At 41.4% G+C, this 19,568-nt stretch overlaps 1 protein-coding gene across 5 annotated transcripts in view; it reads left to right on the forward strand.

Annotated features, from left to right (window-relative positions):
• LOC138060884 (WD repeat-containing protein 7-like) overlaps positions 1-19,568 on the forward strand; it is a 177,881-nt gene that overhangs the window by 100,850 nt on the left and 57,463 nt on the right. For all 5 annotated transcript variants that reach the window (XM_068927403.1, XM_068927402.1, XM_068927405.1 and 2 more), the window contains one exon: positions 13,133-13,319. In XM_068927403.1, the coding sequence (XP_068783504.1) occupies positions 13,133-13,319 (187 nt within the window). The remainder of the gene's footprint in view (positions 1-13,132; positions 13,320-19,568) is intronic.

The following is a 19,568-nucleotide window of genomic DNA, read 5'->3' on the forward strand; positions in this document are numbered from 1 at the left end:
CGTTTACGGATGCAGCTGATCGTGGAAGAGGATAAAATCAGTTTTGAGATAGCGGAGAGGAGTTAAAAAGTTCAATGTAAATACCAAGTATCCTGAAAAATCTAGTCTAAAGTGTGTCAAATTGCAGATTTGATTGGATAGATATATTTTTTTTTTAACTTAAAGGGACAATATTATTCCCATTTTGCAGATAAGGAACAGAATAGTAGAAGCACTGTGAAGGCAACTTAGGTATTAGAAAAAGAGTATCACACTCGGAGAATCCCCAAGGAAAGTAAGGAAAATAGTTGCTTCCTAAGAAAATAAAGTTTATGTGATTTAGCTGTCAGTGTGAGAGCACCATCGCTAATAACCTTCAAAACCACTGCTGATGCCACCAAAGTTTTCTAGAGGGGTAAAGGTCTCAATTTTAATTTTCTACCATTTTTTGTGAAGGTTACTCTTTGGGCTGATAAAGAGACTGTGTTGATGTCCGAGAGAAAGACAAGGAGAACAAAGACCCTGGATGTCTTTTGATGATCTGAATTGACGGTATTTTATGGTGCAAAGCAATTAAAGTGAGTTTCTTACTTTGTATGCAAGAAACAGAAGTCCCTTTTGATGTCACGAGAATCCCTTCCTCTTTTTCAGTGATTTCGCACTTCAGCACCGTTCTTGAGCTCCTAATTCTTATTCACAAATTGTTCTTTGCACAACTGAGTGTGTCGTTTCCTGTAGAGGACCTGAGGGCTGAGTCCTTTGGGTTTAGGTCCAGTCCCAAGCACGTGGCGCTTTCCGTTGCTCTTTACAGCCCCTTTTAGAGCCAAGGTGAGATATGCTGGAAGCTGAAGGTCTAAAATTGATGAAAACCTTATGGTACCTGTGGGGAGTATAATTCCTGATTTAAGTTCTTAGGAATTGCCAAGACCTTCAAGCTTAAGGCCTTGTGTTTTTACATCCCGAGTGAAATGTATGTACGGGCAGCAGCTGCAGTTTCAGAAGGGAGAAAACCTACCTGAGTGAAAGTAATTTCACACAAGCAGGATGTACCACAATTAATCTGAATGTGCTTATTTACACATATTTGCAAGTATATATGTGTTTGCACTTCTTAGAAGAAGCATTTATGTAAAGATCACAGTTCAGTGCAAAGTGCTTCTCGGTGCTGAGATTAGCAGATTTGTCAGGACTGATTACTTTGGTTTGACACCACACAACAATTACAGATAGGATGTGCTCCATCACCGGTCTCTTTTCCAGAAAGGGATTTTCTTTATCAAGATATATTGAAAAGAGCGTCTGGATGTTTAAGAGCCGTTTCTGTGATAGGAGGTTTTGCATTTAGGTGGGAAATTCAGAAAAATATATACTCATTTTTTGTTTTACGCAGCTTTTTGCTTCTTGTTTATTCTCAGGAAGCTTATCACAAGAGCAGCAGAATTCATGGTGCCAGCACTGTGCGTATCTGAAGGAAAGCATAGCTTCAGCTCCAGGAATGTGTATCAAAGGGAGGTGGAAGTAGGGATGCTGAATGGTTTGCTATGCTAGATACCTCTGTTATATTTTGCAGCTGTGGTTCGTAATTGCAATCCATGTTTCTGGCCACAGACTATTGCAGTCTAGTGTATTACCTGTGATTCGTTCTTTCCTTCCTGATGTGGACAGTGAAAGGTTGTCGCTATTGGAATCTAATTACAATTTCCATTTCACACAAATAGCCTACCAGTTGCGAAGCTGATGAAATGCGCTGAGTGCCGTTGATGGCACAACAAGCAAGAACAATTTTTAGTATAACAAACCATGTGCAAAGTCTAGATTGTTGCCCCATAGTGGTCACATGCATGTCTGAACTGGGGTGCCCATATTAAAGAGAAAAGATTTTTTCCAAAAAAGAGACGAATTTTAGTTTTATTTTGCTGCTTTGTATGACTGATACCTACTCTTAAATTGTGATTACATGTGGAGATAGTATTTGAATGTTGCAGAGGGCTTAGCAAACAGTGTATTTGAGGATTGTGTTATATTATTTACGTGTAATGTTTTCAATTTAGAACGTGTATTTTTCATATGCCAGACGGGAAAACCAGAGCGTTCCATATGCTTTTTGCTATTTAGTGCTGTATGTAAGAAAATAATGCCCGAATGATGTCAATCAATAGTTTGGGTGTTTAAAAAGAACACCCCAAACACCTGCCTTTTATGAACTGTTGCTTAATATGCACATCAGTAAATCAGGTTGTGCTCGCTTTCATTGCGAGAGTGATGAAGAGATACGCAGAAACTAACTTAATTCATCACAGAAGTGAGCGTTAGCCCTTCATTAGGGTGGCGGGAGAGAATTCCGAGTTCCAGAGTATCTTCCAGAACTGTATGATAGGAATAACCTCAACCCTAGGAAAACACTTGGGAAAACAGATAATTAAGATTGTTCATTGTAGGAAGGAGAAACATGGGAGATGATATACAGAAATAATAATCGTAATATTGTTTTAGAGAGAAGTAGCAGGGATTTACCTTCACAATATATAGGTTCTTTAATACTTTATATTGTGAAATAGTTGAAGTTTCTGTGAATTCTTTCAGTGTTTCTCTTAAGTCTGGGGATTTTTTCTTTTCTTCTTTTCTCCCCTCTTTCTTTCTTTCTTTCTTTTCTCCCCTCTTTTCTGGTTTCTGCTGGGAGTTTTAGGATTGCTTGGGAAGAAGGTAGGATTTATCTGAGTGAGAAACTTCTGAAAATCATAGTCTTATTTTCGCAGCCTTTGTTCTTCAGAGAAATACTAGCTTCATGTTAAAACAATAATTAAACACGAGTTTTCTAGTCTACAGCCGCGGTTGCGTTGTTGCCGCAGTGGCCGAGGCACGCTTGCGTTAGGAGCACGGCCGCTCCAGAGGGCTGCCTGGGTTTCCCTGCTACTTTCCTTTCCTTTCCCCCAGGCTCACTGTGCTGCTCTATAGCAAGCACGTTGCCTATGGAATTCATTGCTAGAAGTTACTTTAGACCAAGGTGTAACCAGGGTTAGGCATTTATTGGATAACAAGAAATAGTGAAAATTGCAGTAAATATTAAGAATTTTAAAGGGTTTAATCCTTAATATAGTCCACCTTGCTGACTGTTAGGGAGTTGGACTATTTTTTTCCTAAGGCAGTTCCCCTATGTACCTGTCTACAGCAGTAATTTTTAAGTAGTTGGTATCCCAGGGGATCACAGTGATAAGAATGGAGAAGAGAACTTTCATCTCATCCCAAACAGTGGTTCCTATATTCACCTGTATCACAGAATCATAGAATGGTTGAGGCCGGAAGGGATCTGTAGACACCAAGTCAAGCAGGGTGACCTAGTGCCCGCTGCCCAGGACAGTGTCCAGGTGGGTTTTGAATATCTCCAAGGATGGAGAATCCACAGCCTCTCTGGGCAAGTGTAAAATGTAACAGGAAAAAATGTTGCTGAAATCTACAGGTCCCCGGTTAATTTCTAATTTATTTAATTTTGTGTTTTATAAGCATTTGTATTCATCTCAACTTTATGAAGGGTCATAGCACAAGAAGCACATAATCAGCTCAAATGTGTATGACTTGAGTACCATCCTGGGGCTCCTCTCTGAGATGACGGTCCTCATGTGGTTGCAATTTATGTGGAAAACAGCACTAAACAAATAGTCCTTGTGTCCTCTGCGGCACGTTGTCTAAGAGTACGGTTTTGAACTGCAGCTAGGCCAGTCTCAGAGCAGCTAGCTGCTGCCAAAGGAAGTGGGCCGTGACCACTTTTTGTGCATCTGCACCGGCACTGACCAGACACCGCAGTAAATGAGTTCAGAGACCTAAGTCTTAGAAAACTAATCGCTTGTTGTATGGTTCTTTTTCTGTTGCTGTAGTTACCAGTTTAACATAAGATCTGTTATTGCCAGAGTTCCCGTTCGGAGCTATGGCTTGCCTGGGTTGCGATTCAGGATGTGCCACAATAGCCAAAAGGGAAAGGAGCAGTTCGTAGCCTCGAGAGCTTTGCTTTCCTCCTCAGAACGTGCACGTACACATAACGCCCTGCTCCAGTAAAGCCCTGTTACTCGGGTTTTGTTTTCTCCAAAGACAAATCTGCTTGAATTGATTGCGGGGTTGTCCTGCAGAGAGCCCAACGATGTCGGCGTGAGGTACAGCAGAGCCCGATCCGGGTGCGCTACCGCACGTGAGGGGACAGACACCTTTGGGGGTGACAGGGCTTGGGCAGTGTGGAACGGCCTAAAATGGTTGTGCTGCCCTGAGGTTTTGTACAGGCCATGCAGCTTTCTGGGAGTTGAGAAGAAATTACGTGTCATTGTGGATACCGGTGTGTTTATATATCAGACCCTGATACTATCGAGAACGTTAAAGTGTGATCACCAACTCATACGAGTCGTTGCATTGGCTTTGCTTATTTTATTGGGATTGCGCAAATGTCTTCCACCATTATGTAGGTCAAAAGTTATCCGAACGGCTTTGAAAAAAAAAAAATTATTTGTAGTTATGTTTGACAGGAAAGATTCCTAAGAGTAACGCGTTGTATAATCAGCGCTGTGAAAAGAACAGCGAATTCCTGTAAAATGATGATCATTCCTACAGAAATAGCATCCTAATTTAAAATAAATAATATTTATATATACTTGCATAATAGTTACACAATTAATAGGAATGAAAATGTGCAGTTGGCAAAGTTATGAACTAAGCCCTATTGATTTTCTCCACCCTGCTAGATTGTACACAAATTTGGGGCTAAAATAATGATGGTTTACGGTTTCTGTAGCGCTGTAATATAATTTCATAGTTAGAGGAAGAATGCATTTAAACCACCATAGTTGGGTTCTCTCCATAAATTGAAACAAGTCTGATCTAAAACTCATTTACTGTCTTGGAACAGAATTGATCTTGCTTTCACATTTGATTCCCCCACTGCAGACTCTGAGAGGAAGAAAAATGGCATTGTTAGGTCAGCTTAACTGGGCCATAGGTGGACAGAAAAGACTGGGAAACCAGCGATTATAAACATTTTTCTTTTTCTTTTCCCTCTCTTCCTAAGGATTTATGTAAAATCTGAGGTAATTTTTATGTCACTTAGAGGCAGTGCTCATCTGGCACAAAAATCCTTGCTGTCTATTCATTTAATGTAAAAAGCAATATATAATTCTGCTTAAAAGAAATGCTGTGAATTTACTGCATCTAGAATGGGTTGTTCTGACCTGATAAACCTCTCTTTAATCTTTAGGATTTACATAGATAATTAACATGGCACGAATGTTTCCCTTAAGGTTAAATAATATTTCTGATGCTTTTAAATCTTCAAAGTGAATGAGGACACTTCCTTTCCAATCAGACAAACACATGACGCAAAAATTTTTTATTGTAGTTATATATGAGCTGTAAATAACTAAATAAATAAAAGTTTAAATTTCAGTATCCTGAGAGGTTATTGTAAATGTCAGGCCAGGTTTTGTGCCGCTTGCGCGCCGAGCGATGGCTGGAAGCCACTGGAACAGAGCGTGAAGGCGGAATTGCTCTAGGAGGGTGCTAGTGCTGCATTTTTCATAATAATCTTCGCCCTTCTGAGATTACCAGTCTTTTAATGTCTTTACGTTTAGAAGTATTTACCTTCTGGAAGTAAATGAGAAAAAGGACCTATAGCAGTTCATAAATGCTGTTTTAAATGTACATTTGTGCTAATTCCAAGTTTTACCCTTTTTTCGGATAATGAACTCAACTGCCCGTTTAATTATACAGACAAAATAAGCAAAGATTACTTTCCTCTGGTTCTCGAGTTATTTTTGAAAATTGTGTCAACTCTTGAGTACGCGTGACAGGAGGGGCTGTGCTTAAGCCCTCAAAAGAGCAAAGGCGAAAATATTGCAACTGTGTTCGGCCAATACGACATGAGACTGTTAATTGTTTCCTCTCCCTTTTGAAATCACTCAGACTGCACTAGATAGTAGTTATTGATTTACTGTACAGCAAACGTGCTATTGTTCTCGGCACGTCAGCGTGGCAGGTAGGTGCAGGTTGGGCCGTTGCAGACAAAATTTACTTCATCGGGCATATAGAGAATTAATTTTGAGTCATTGCACAGTGAATGAAACTGCACCGAGTGACCAACTAGAGACGCAATAAAACAGTCCCTGCGTGGATGTGCGCTGCAGATATAAATCTAGTAGATATCTTGTCTGATCTAAAGTACAAAATGGCTGCACAGCAATTCAGGCTTTTTAAATTATCTGTCTGTCCTCCGCCCGACTACCCGCTCAGCTCGTAGCACCGCATGAAATGACGACAGCAGCCAGGATTTCGACTCAGCTGCAGATGAGAATTCGTGCAGGATTTTAGTCGTGTCGTTTGCAGTGAAGTGCAGCAGTTGTGGATTATCTCTTTTCAGTCTTATTGTTTTTCTCATTTCCTACAGGAACAATGCAGATTTAATTCTTCAGTGTTTTTAATTTAAAAAAGAAATGCAAGCTTCATTGTTGTCCTGCGCAGTAACTACTTAGCTTCTTACTATATTGTAAGATCATCCTTTTGAAAATAAAGAAAAATATTACTTATTCATACCAATTTTGAGATTGCCGTAGAAGTTGGGTCTTTGCACCTGTTGCAGGAATGGTGCCGAAAAGACTTGGAGACAGTCAGCAAAAGGCTATTCTCTCCCAGCAAAACTCAGTTGAAAAAATGGAATTTAAGTGTGAGGCAAATATGCTGAAAATAAGTTCTGTAAAAATGTGACACTGAGTGAGTATTAAAAAAAAATGTTTTCGTAATTGCATCTTTATAAAATTTCTTGAAATAACATATGTCATTTTTTTAATTTAAGCCTAACAACTATCCTCTGACTTACCCCTATGTTAAAGATGAGGCAAGATATGTAATAAAAATTCAGTGCACTACAACAAGTAGGAAGGGAGGAAGGGATGTGAATTTTTAACCTAGCTCTCCAGATTTGTCTTTCTCTCTTTCTCTGGGCGTTTCACACATTTACACATCAAATCAGGAAAAAAAAAATCATCCAGAAAGGGTGACAATTTGATTTAATTTCTTGTAGAAAAATACTGTGCCCAAAGACACAGGGAGACAGGGAAGACAGAAGAATTAGTCAGAGCTAGGATTCTTCACTTTTGTTTTCCTCTATAAAATCAGAGAAAGATTCGAAGCAAGTTAAATCATATTCTTGGTGTCTGTCATTTTTATTCACTTGGAACTTGATCTCGTGGCAAATTATGAGAATGGGAATCAGCATATCGGTGTCTTGTTCATGCCTGTGCTATTGATTTTCCCGAGCAAATTATTTATTTTTTTTTTTAAATCTCTCTGCAAAATGGGGATAACAATGCTGACCGCTGTAATATGTTTAAAGCTCTTGAGATTCAGCAAGAAAAGACATTTTAAAAATCCAAGGGGGTATATGCATTGGAAATAACTGAATATGTATTAGTATTCAGGTCACATTGTCATTATTAAAAATGACATAGCATCAAAGACCCTTATTTTACTGTTCCCGTAAGCACAGGAGAAGTAGGCAGGTGTCACCTGGAACTACTCTGCTGTGTTTGTCTTGGCTTTAGCCTTCCTTCCCCCCGCCTCCCGTGTAGATGCCAACGAACTGACAGACTTGCTATCTCTACCCTAGGTTTTGAAAGCGCTTCAAAGCACGTGCCCAAAATTTTATCCTTCTATCTATATTTGTTGAGGGCAATTCAGTCTGGGTTTGGAATTCATGATCGCGCTCAGTCGCTCCCTTATGCTAGCAGGGTGGTCCCTCCTCTCCAGTGGCAGAATTTCTTGTAGCCTTTTGACTCCTGGTTTCTTTATTTCCGTATGTTTGTGGCATACGCGTAGCAAAGCGGAATAAAACATCTGAAACAAAGTGATATTTTAATGCCAATATATATAGGAATGTCACTTCCTGAGCTACGTTTCTGCCAAGTTACTGCTTGAAGTAGTCTTGTCTGGCGAGTCACACCTTAATTTTTAATGAAAAGAGCTTTGGTGGGTTTGTTTCTTAATGACTTTTTATAGCACAATGTACATGTAAATCATTAAAACTTACTTAACTTACATTAAAACTTATCTAGGTCAGTTTTGTTTTTTTTTTTTTTTAAAGAGTATGATGTTCTTTCTTTTTCTCTTTTGCTGGAAATCTAACCTGATTTAGCAATTTCAAAATATATTTCAATATATCAGCCCTTCTGAAATGGCTGAAGTACACGCACAAATGACATCGAGTCTTGGAAGAGTCTGTTAAAGGCTACAGAACCTTTTTCCCCGCACACTTGCTCATAGCACAAGTGCGTAGGTTCCTTAGGTGATGCCCGGTAAAGAGCAAGTGTGAGCGTGGGCCGGCGAAGGGCCTCCGGCTGCTGCAGCAGGGCTGATGTGTATCGGGGAATTGGCATTAGCATAGCGCTGCTTCTCCTGCCCCAGATAATGGACTCAAAGGTTAAGAGCAGAGGAGCTCAACAGCTCCAATCAGCAGAGCTTTTCCAGGGCTAATTACCTCTTTACTGCGCTGACTCTAATGTGACATGTTTATTGCCTTAACTAACAACTCATTAGCTTAGTTGATGTTTTTGTCAATATTAATTCGTTCATTTAAGCCAAGTCAAAGCTTAAACAAAGATGTCCAGACTGAGAAACGGGCAGCAGAACGACTTTGGTTTAGTTCATCTTTTTCTTTAGCTCAATTTACACAAGGTAAGTGTCAACAAGAGCGATACTGGAAAGATTTTTATGAAAAAGGTAGGCATATTTCATTGTAGTGATGTGTTGAGTAGTCATGCTTTTTAGTAAGAGCCTTATATTTGAGAAATAAAATTCATGGAAATTAAAGCTTCATGACCTACTTGCTTTAAGCAGAAACTTTCAGTTCTTCTTTTGTTACACATATGTAAGGGTTTAGTGTGAATTTGTTAGAAAAGCATGTCTGTTGTTGGCTTTTCTGACTACTGAATATGACAGGTGGTTTATTTAATAAACAAAACAAGCAACTCCTAGAAGATAGTTCTTAAAGCTAAAGAAAAACCTATAAAAATCGATAGGTTATCTCTACCACAATAGAAAATTGAATGAACATTATTGAAAGAGGTAACATAGAGCTACGTAGAAATAATGATAAATTATCTTTATCTGGGAGTGTTTCTTGTTGTAGCTGTCCCTCACATTTATTACTATATAATTACTTTTAATGAGAAAAAAATCTCTTAAATGAGATTATTGATGCTGTTTTCTGAACACGTAGAACCTGGCTCAGGATTAATATATGTTGGACTCATTTGGGACGTCATTTCTTTCTCTCTTTTTTTTTAGTTACATTTCTCTTTCTTACAATAAAGGAGGGAGATCCCTGCGAGTTAGTTTGTTCGTTTTTAAGGTCTGGGGGGGGGTCCCTGAAGGGGCAGTGGTGATGGCAGAGTCTCTCTCTTAGTGAACATCTGAACGGTTACAGCACTCAAACATGACAAAGGTGACCCAGAATTTAGTTCCTTCACCTGTGCGAGAGAAGTGTTTGAGCTTACGTCTCTACCTTACCTTTTCCACCAAACACCCAGGCATTCAAAGGCAGAGACACGTTCGTCGTTTCCTGCTGAAACTGTCATTGGAATTATTTACAAAAAAAGAAATACTGGATCGAAAGGAGCATGACTCTTCAGTGCGGAGGTTCAGAGCGCTCGGCAAGGAAAAGTGCACTGGCTGCTCCCTGCTCCGTTCCTACGAGCAGTTGGTTTTATCTGCTGAGCGCTTGGCATAGCTAGAAAACAATAAGACATGGCTCATAACGAACCACGGGAAAGCAAGAGCCCTACCCCAAAAACTCAGAGCATTAAATAAGCAAAAAACAATTATCTTTAATATATGCTTGATGAGTAAGTGCATAAGATATGCATGGCAGGTGAAAAGAAAGACTGCTGGTAGGGCTATAAAGATGGACTAAAATGGACTAAATAGACCATTTCCTATTTGATCTGATTCTCAGTTTTAAGTGTTTTTTTGGTGTTTTGTTTGTTTTGGTTTGGTTTTTTTTGTATATGCCTAATGTTTATTTACCAAGGGACATCGCTGGAGTGGTGACCCTTGTACCTCTATCTCCTTGTGAACTTTCAGGCAACTGTTGTAAACGTGCAGCTTATTTCTGGGCCTCACATCCGAGCGGAAAGCTCATGCTTCTGGGAGAAGAGTCTTTCTCCAAGGCTGAGCCACTCTGGGGCCTGAACGGTCCTTCCGAGCTTCTTACAGCTGGTCTCCCCCAGCTCTTTAGTTCTGCCCCTCCCAAGTTTCCTCTGTGTAGTTGCACAGTCTGAAGGCTATGTTTTTGAGCGCCGTGACGTGAAGACCGTTTGCGTCTTTTGGACAACATCCCAGTGACTGGCAGCGCTGAACTGGGAGAACTCAGCTGCATGGGAACCACTGCCCGCGAGCTCCCCCCGAGCATCTGGCAGGGAGGACTCAATAGGTTTATTGACAGATGGATTTCTTTGTTTTGTCAGATTTTTGCTCAGTTTTCTTTTACCCCAAGATTTGTTGGGAGTGGCTTTGTTTGTGGTCACAAGAGCGTAACTCTGGTGGCGCTTTCTATTTTTTTCTTCAGTTAAATGTCATATAAGATGCAAAATGTAAAGATCAAGCTTCCAAGAGCCTTATGCATTTGAGTTAGCATCTCGTGACAGTCAGTGCAAGTAGCTGCTTTCCTTGTCTACAACTGTGATGTTTTGTTACATTTGAATTCTTTATTGATAAAAGTCAATTAACTGAGGCAGAGCAAAGAGTACAGTATGACCCCTTGCCACCGGTGCACCATGACCTGCACCTTCACGTGGTGACACAGTCCTAATTCATCTGGCATGCCTTGTGATAACATAAATCATCAGAAATTCTCTTGGTTTTAAAGTGCATATAATATGTACTCTCAAGGGTTATCACTGTAGTTGAGCTATTAATTAATTTGTTATCCTTTTAATGTGACCTTCCTTTCCTCTGTCTACTCTTCAGTCTGTGATCCTGGCAGATAGTTTTGCCAGAAGTAGTAGCTGATTCCTGTTCACATACGTAGGATATTCCTGTTGTTTAAGTGTCTCCTAAGCCGAGCTGCGTGTGTTAAGAGGCTCCGCGCGGTGGCTGTAGGGCTTCCACCTCGGCGCAGCGGCGGAAGTGCCGTGTTCTGGACGAGAAGGGGTTACAGACGATGTACCTGCAGAGACGGAGCCGTGCGGGGCTTTCTGAAGGATTTGATTGCGTTTCATAAATAAAGCATTACTGATCCCCATCCGTTTCACACTGAGGCGATCTCAATGGGAAGCAGGTTTTGCGAGGAGGAAGGACCTTTGCCGCACCGTTGGCTGTCTGGTTCCCCGATGACCCACACCTAGCAGCAGAGGCCGTGCTGCTCAGTGGCAGGGAGAGGATTGTTGTTTAATTATCGCTAACGCCTTCCTCTCTGTCGTTTCACTTTCTGAACTAGTACTGTGGCGCGTACAGGACAGGCAAGCAAAGTCCCCGAGCGCCCTGCCCCAGTTCATCAGCTTGTCAAGAAAGGTTTTGCTTGCGCGTTGCTTGTTCTGCTCCGTGGAGGGCAGCTGCCGTCTGTCGGATTGGGAGCGGAGAGAAGGCAAGCGCAGCGCTCCGACGTCGCCCGAGAAGCTGGCGGCAGCCGCAGCTTTCACTCTCATAAATCACATGCTGGCGGGAATATTCAGGATGGAGCTAAACTTAAGAGAAACAGTGAAGTACAGCATTGCGCTTAGGAGCCAGCTCCGTTTTGGCAGCATCGGTCGCTGAAACTGTATCCCCAGACAGTAGAGTTCGTTTGAATTAAGCGCCATCTCCGCCAGTTACGGAGATGACGTCGTCATGGTGTCACAAAGGGTTTTGGTTCAAGACTGGAGCGTTCGCAGGAAGGCTGGGTGAGAGCGCCCCGAGGCTCGGGAGCGGGACCGGCGGCTTCGGGCGAGGGCCCCGCTGCCTTGGCCTTGCGCTTCCCCCCTCGGCTGAGCGCACCTAGCAGGAGCGTCCGGTAGCTGCGGCCAAGGTGCCGGTTAAAAACTGCAAAATTTAAACGGTGTTTATTTTAACAGCTATTTTGCCAAGTTTAGTTTCGCAAACTCTTTTGTGTAAGACACTCCCTTAAATATTACGTACTTTTTTTTTTTCTGGACACTTTTTTCTGAAAGCTGTTTGTTTTCCATGTTAACATTATTAGAAACTTTCTTTTTTTTTTTTTTCCTCAGAGGTGCCCATTGAAAGGGGAGGTTTTGTTTGTTTTTCCTTTCATTTTGAGTCATTGTGGTACGTCTCACACTTTTGATTCAGAAATATTCAAGCATGAGTTTTCTTTTTTTCTGTCCTTCCCCCCCTGCCCCCACCCAAGTATATTTAGGATTATTTATTTTATACTGAAAACACTGTGTGTAAGACTCAGAAACGGCAATGTTGGCACATGCCTGTGCCCCTTTGATGCCGGCCACGGTGTCATCTGGTGCGCTTCAGCCGCGCTGTAGCGACCGCCTGACCCTTCCTGCCGCGGAGATAGATCGCTGTGCGGTCCTCCTACGTAGAGACTGGATGGGTTGCGGCGTCGCTAATGGGAGGCAAAACTTCTGATTAGATCTCTCCTACGCTTATGTGTACCTGAAAATTGTTATCATCTGCGGTTCTCAAAGCCTGACTTGTGTCTGAGGCGCGTGGAAGTAGCAGTACCGCTTCCCTCAGAAGCGTGCTGTTTGAGGGCTGTCTCTCATTTGTGAGGCGTGCTTTCCAACAATGCTTTCAAATTTAATTAATTTTTTTTTTTTTAAGAAGGTCTTGGTTTTGTTCCTGTCTGTCAGACTTTCCACCCCGTATAGAAGTCCTTAGAAGGAATCTAATAATGATTTTTAGAGTTAATTTTAGCTGCCCGAGGGCAGTTGCACATTGGAAACGTTGCTCTATGTTGCCTTCTAAAGACGGTTAAAAACCTTCTGGTGCGCTAGTTACCACTGGTTCCCGAGCGACCCGGGTGCTTCCCCGTGAGCCTTTTCTCCGGCCCTCCGGCCCTGACTGGCCGGTTTGCGAGCATCGCTTTTTCGTAGCCTTCTGGCGGCCGTCGAGCTCAGGGCCGCGACGGGTTCGCCGGCCCCCGAGTCACCGGCGCTCTCTCTCCCGTTGTGTGCGGCAGGCAAGGCGCTGACGTTCCTGCTGCTGCAGCCGCCCAGCCCCAAGCTGCCCGCGCACAGCACCATCCGCCGCACCGCCATCGACCTCATCGGCCGCGGCTTCACCGTCTGGGAGCCCTACATGGACGTCTCCGCCGTGCTCATGGGGCTGCTGGAGCTCTGCGCCGACGCCGAGAAGCAGCTCGCCAAGTAGGTATCCCGCGCGGCCGCCCTTTCCGACCCGCTGCTCTCGGTCCTGCGGCGGCTTGTTCGGCTGCTGGTAGCTCTGGTTTTTGACGAGAAGATGGGAAAAGGAATAATTCCGTGCGTGTGGAGTTCTGCGTTTGAGGCAGAACCATCCAGCTTATAATCTCAAGTCTGCTTCGGTTTGTAGTCTTGGGCAGCGCCAGCGGGTGACCTCCGAAGGGAAGCTCGAGCGGCTGGTAAGTCTGAGAACACAAATGAGCTAGACGTTTTTAAAAACTGAAAAATATCTTTTTCTTTTTTTTTTGCTATCTTTTTAACCATTCTGAAATGTAAAACTAGTATTTTCGAAGGTATTTTCCCAGCAGTATGTCTCAACACGTGGAATTTTGTTCCATGGTTTTACAAGCCATCGCGTTGGAACGTGAGTTATTCTGGACAGCACGTTTTGGAAAGGAGGGTTATTTTATTAATAGCATTGCTGAATTTGTATGTACAAGATCATTATTCATGGCTACCTGGATTTTGGTTTTCCTCAATTGCATTCAGTTCACATAGGTAGCATAAAGATAATTTGTAGATTTAAAGATTACTAAGAAATCATAAACAGTAGACTGGTTTTTGTCTCTTGGGTCAGAGAGCAGTTTATTAAAGTGTCCTAAACCGACGTTTCGATGGTGTCCTATCTGGTACGTATTCTACCTTCTTTCAGATAGAATCATCTTTGTGTCAGATGTTTGTAACTGAGATTAAAGCAGGGGTAGAAGTTTCTTAAGTCTGTCGCTTTGGCATAAAGTGCACGCTAAAAATGTAATACTGCTCAAGGAACTCTAAATGTACATACGTTCCAGTTAAAAATCACTAGATTTCTACAACTTCAAATCACGTCTACACAACATTGTAACAACTTGTCTATAAAACTCAAGACAGCCATACGTTCTTCCTAAAATATGTTTTAAAAAAAAAAGAAAAAGTGATTTCAGTCACCTTAATATGATAGACTATGCTGAAAAATTAAATAGAGTGAAATAAGAGTCAGTTCTCTGAATTTATTTGCCAAAAATGCCATTGTTATGCTTACCCTATTTTAATGTTTGTTAAAGCAAAATCAAAAGAAAAGTATTAGCTTCATCTACTTTTTGGGCCGCCAGTTTTCCCACTGTCATAGGGCCAAGAGAATAAAATTTACCCATGGGAACTGACACATTCAAGAAAACCTCAGTTTACTCTCTCGTGAATAGTGGAGTTATTTTTCCCAGTATGACTTGAAAAACCATCTTCGTTTGTTTGTACCGGCCGAGGAAACGCGTTGCTAGCGTGTTCCGTTTGTGTGTAGTTGCTGAGCGGGTAGGTGCGCCGGTAGCCCCGGCGAGCGGGGGCCCGGGAGGCAGGCGGCGCCGCGAGCCGAGCCGAGCCGAGCGCCTGGCCGCCCCACGGTTGGACGGGTTCCTCGGGTGCCGCCTGGTCCTGGCCGGGCTGCTTGAGCTACGCGAGTGGAAGAGGCCCTCGTCCGTGACGGACCAACGTAAACCTGGGGCGGGTTTTCATAAGCAAGGGAAATTGTGAGTTAGACCCGATCTAAGATCACGAGAGCGCGTGGTTAGTTGAGAACTTGAGAGCAAGGCGAGGGAAGGACGGCTCAGCCTCTGCAGGCCTGGAAAACCTGCGGCGTGCTGGAGTTTTGGAAAAGAAACTCATGGGAAATTCCTCTGCTCTTCATTAGTGTCCAACTAGTATCTCATAGCATTCATGTCATAGGTAAATATGTATGTAGTACGTACACAAATATTATCAAATGGGACTGGGGTGAGGAAAAGGGATGAGGCTATCTTCACGGGAGCATGAGATGAAAAGTATGAAGGTGTTGCTAAGAAAAAAGGAGAAAATAGGTATCAAGATAAATATTATTGGGGCAGAGGATATAAAATTAGTATTAAAAAAGAATTGGAGACGTATCAGAAAGAGCTGTTTGAGGCCTGAGATCAGGGACAGGGCACGCTTGAGGACGTGCAGAGGGAGACAGGAGACTGGCTCTACTGACTTGCAAGGAAAATCAGTTTAGCTTAATTTGATAAACCTTGAGGGTTTCTGGTTCATGTATTTTAATGTCTGTCTTTAGTGCAATTACAACTCAAATATTTTAGCAAAATAGTATATATTTAAGCTGTAAATACTGTATCTTATGTATGGCCTCATATCTGCAGTTTATTATCTTGTGTTTCTTGGTCGTCTTATTAGCACAGCGAGAGTAACGTAAGAAGGACTCGTCGGCTTGCTGTGCCGCTTCTTGGCCTCTGCCCTTTCGCAGCGGCAGCGATTAACTAGGATTAAAAGTCCCGATTACCTTGAAATAACGCAGACGACTCCATCCGGTACGGGTGCGTTGGAGTAAGCTCGTCGCAGCGAGCGTCGTCAGGCGTCTCGCGCGCTGGCCTTGGTGGCAACGCGCTCGCCCGGCGAGCGGGCGTCCGCCCCGTGCTGCCCGCTCCCTCCCGGCGCCGGGCCGCGCTGTCCTCCGGCACCTCTGTGCCACTCTTCTCGGCAGACACCCTAACTTTCTCTGGCTTTTCTTTCTGTTTCGTTTTGTTTTCCTATCAAATGTTCTTGCAACGCGTTTTGCGTTAAGATAGCCGGATTCTTAAATTTTAGCTGTTAGTGTCTGCCGTTTTGCAGGAGCTGAGTAGTGTTTTTGTTGAGTATCCACCGACTTTATTATCTGAGGCCCAAATGCAATAAATTTCAATTTGGGACCCGATTCTCACATGAGCAGTCTTTACTCACACCATTAATCTGATTAATGGCAACCGGAGTATTTGCACAGTAAAGGGTTTTGCAGGATAGCCCTTATTTTTGTTACTGTTTGTTGTAAAATTGATCATCTTGTCTCAAGTTTATTCTAAATCTCTATCTGAATAGATTTTATTTTAAAAAGTTCCATCTCCCCCTTTTTTCTTTATTTAGTTTTTGTCACGTAAAGCAAACCGCATGAGATAAACCTGCAGAAGGAGAGACTGTGCTTTGTATTAAATGGAATAAAGTAAATATAAGAAGTAAACACAGTGGCCTGTTTGTATGAAATAGAACAATGCTGCTATGCTTTATATAATTGGCTTTTTTTTTTCCTTTTAATGTAAAACCTTGGCAAATATTTGCAACTGTACAGCAGTGCTGCCGAGATTTGCAGGGTTTGCAGGCCTAGGTGCACAGTCCTTGCACAGGAACAGGTTAGTCCCCGACTGCGACATGCAAAACGTCCAGCCCCTGCTCTGGGATGAGCACTGCCTTATTCTCCGTGTGGTATCTGGAATCCTTCTGGAGATGCGTTGCTCTTCTTTAGCGAATATAAATTGGAAAATACAAATGTAGTACTTATTTGCTTGTCAGTGTGAATTAATATTATAGTATTAAAGCACTGCAGGCATTCACCTGGAAAATAACTGCTACTGAAAATATTTACGTCCATTAAGCAATAATTCTCATCATAAAGGGTAGAAAACATTGATGGCCTCAAATGTTGGAAACTTTTTGTTGTTAAGTCAGTTACAGTCTTAAATTGTAGGCGGTTTTGCATTCAGAGTTCTGAATCTGGACTATGAGCTTGTGGGCTGTGTTTCTGGGCAGAACAGATACAAAACCTTCAGCACATGCGGATTGTGGTCATGCTGTTGTTTCAGTAGAGCTATCCTAGTTTGCACCAGCTGACAATATAGTGCTTTCTGTTTGGCCTTCCAAGCAAGTGAATACAAGTGAGTATTCATTTGTACCTTAAACATATTTCATATTTAACTTTTATTTTATGTAGTGTTTTCTACATAAGGAATTTCACTAATTAGAACATTAAGTGTAGATTGATAAACAGCTCATTAGCAGGGAAATAATTTCGTTCGTAACGGAAGACTGATTTTTGAAGTTTTCCTTGCAATGTTTTTGCTTGGGAAAAAATCTTACAGCTGAAAATCTAGAGGTCAGTTGATTACTTAGGTGTTAATTTTGCATTATTTCTTTTCATAAAATAGAGATTCATTTTTCAGTAGTATTTTGCTCTGTGGAATTGTTAATGTGTGTCAAAGTTTCTAAATGTATCCTGAAGCATGGAGGAGAAGAGTATTTTACGTTACTGAAGAGGCAGGTAGTACCTTAAGAGGTAGTACCTTAAACTGCATAGGTCAGTAATCAAGTGAGTATTCATATGCATGTACGGTGGTTATATATGTGGTTAAAGTAAGGAGGGGATTTGGTTAGTTTATATATATATTTTTGTTTACAGTACTATTATAGTAATATAAGTTTAGGTGCTTAAAACTGGGGGAATTTCTATTCTTAAAGAATTATTCAGTTTTGTATTTTATTCTGTTATTTGCTTAATAACAGTTAAAGCTGTTCCTTTTTTGCCACACTATCTGAAACTGTAGATTAATTAGAAATATTTTAGTTATAAATATTATTGTCAGCTGTTTATATATTTATATTTTAGTTTCTTTGGTTTTTTTGTCAAGAAATTATTTGATTTGTAGAAATAACGTTTAACACCATGAGTACTTTTAGAAACCGGTATCATTTGACCTTCGAATTTATGTTTTTCCTTTCAGAACTTACAGTTCGGAAAACTGCTATGTTATGAATAGACTTTATTTTATAAATATATTTGGAAATGTTTGTTTATAAGCACACACATTTTAAATGATACATACAATAAGGAACTGGCAGAGTTGCTTTATTCCTATATGTGTGTCTTATCATCGGTCTGTAGAAGCGTTAAGATTTATAACTTTCTTTTACATTATATGAAGGTAGACGTTACCAGTTTTATATAGCGTATTTAATTTCCGCAAAGTTTTGAAGAATGAATGATTGTTGTCTTGGGGAGGTTAAAGGAGAAATGTGTACAGATTGGATGAATGCTCTTGTCTATCTGAACCTCAATCATTTTTTTTTTAACTTGACAAAAGAAGACAAAATATTTTACCTTCCCGAAGAGTCAAATAAGTTCTACTGTATTTAAATGTAGACTTATACAAGCTGAGCGAATACAGTTCTTCGGAAAGTAATTTTCATCTTGCTATTACATCCTTAGCTGTCATAAAGATTAGTATGGTTCTCTATACACAGAGCACTGAATAAATGAATGTATCAGCATGTAGCCTTGAGGAGCCCAATGCAATTTTCATCATGATAAATTGCATAATAAGCGAGAAAGTGTTTGCTTATTAATCCATAACAAGATTTAGATTGAAAATGGCCTGTTACATTCATGACAGATACAGTAGTGACTGCAGACGGACTAAGACGGAAAGAAGCAGAGCAGCACCGTGTGCAGGGGGTTAAGTGTGCATCTCACCCTTCTGGTGCCCTGCTGAGCTGCCCCTTTTTGTGCCTGATTTACCGTGTACACAATAACGGCGCGCAGCTGCCTGGCTTCTCTCTGGATGTTAAGAATGTTTTATGAAAGAGCTTTTCTGTCAAGCTTCTGCCTTTAAAAAAAAAAAAAAATCACATTTACTGACCAAAAGCAGTGTTTTTCTTTTTTCCCCTCTGAATTAAATAAATATCTGAACTGAAGTCCAAAGCTCTGGTATTTATAACTCCTCCGCTCTCCCAGTTCAACCCAGCCCGCAAAGATTATGCTCTGCTAGCCAGCCAGGCTGCGCGCAACGGCTCGCTCAGGAGGATTAAGAGTATTTTTCTAGCATTAATTAGGCTTTGGGTTTTTTTTTTTTTTTTTTGGCTTGGATAACTGTAGGGATCATTGTTGTCCTTAATTTTTGCGCTTTGAGTTACAAGCTGCAGTTTGATACAGATTATGATATAATACATCAAAATTAACAAATTGAATTCTCATCCATCTGTATATTTATACATATCTGTGCACTAAAATAATTAGGTTACCGCTCTTTACTTTTGAGTGTATGTGTTTAATGGAGAACTTTCCTAATACTCCCACGTTCATATAGAGTCTGTCTATGAAAGGGTGCGATGTACGGTGGGCACTTCCGTAGCTTGCGAAAGCAGCGGAACAGCTTTAGAAGACAGCCTTAACAGTCGTTAAATCGAGATTTTTCCAAAGGAGAAACCTGCCTTGGGTGCTTGCTCCTAAAGGTGACTTGGCGAGTTACCATGTGCTACAACTGCAAAAACGTTTTAAACCTGGAAATAGCAGAGGATTTGTATCCATGTCTGCTGTGTTTCAAACCCTCAGTGCAGAGGTGCCTGGATGGATATTTGGTTTCCTCGTTTAACTTCATTTAGTAAAGAAAT

The sequence above is a fragment of the Struthio camelus genome, chromosome Z, assembly GCF_040807025.1.
Source record: "Struthio camelus isolate bStrCam1 chromosome Z, bStrCam1.hap1, whole genome shotgun sequence".
Lineage (NCBI taxonomy): Eukaryota > Metazoa > Chordata > Aves > Struthioniformes > Struthionidae > Struthio > Struthio camelus.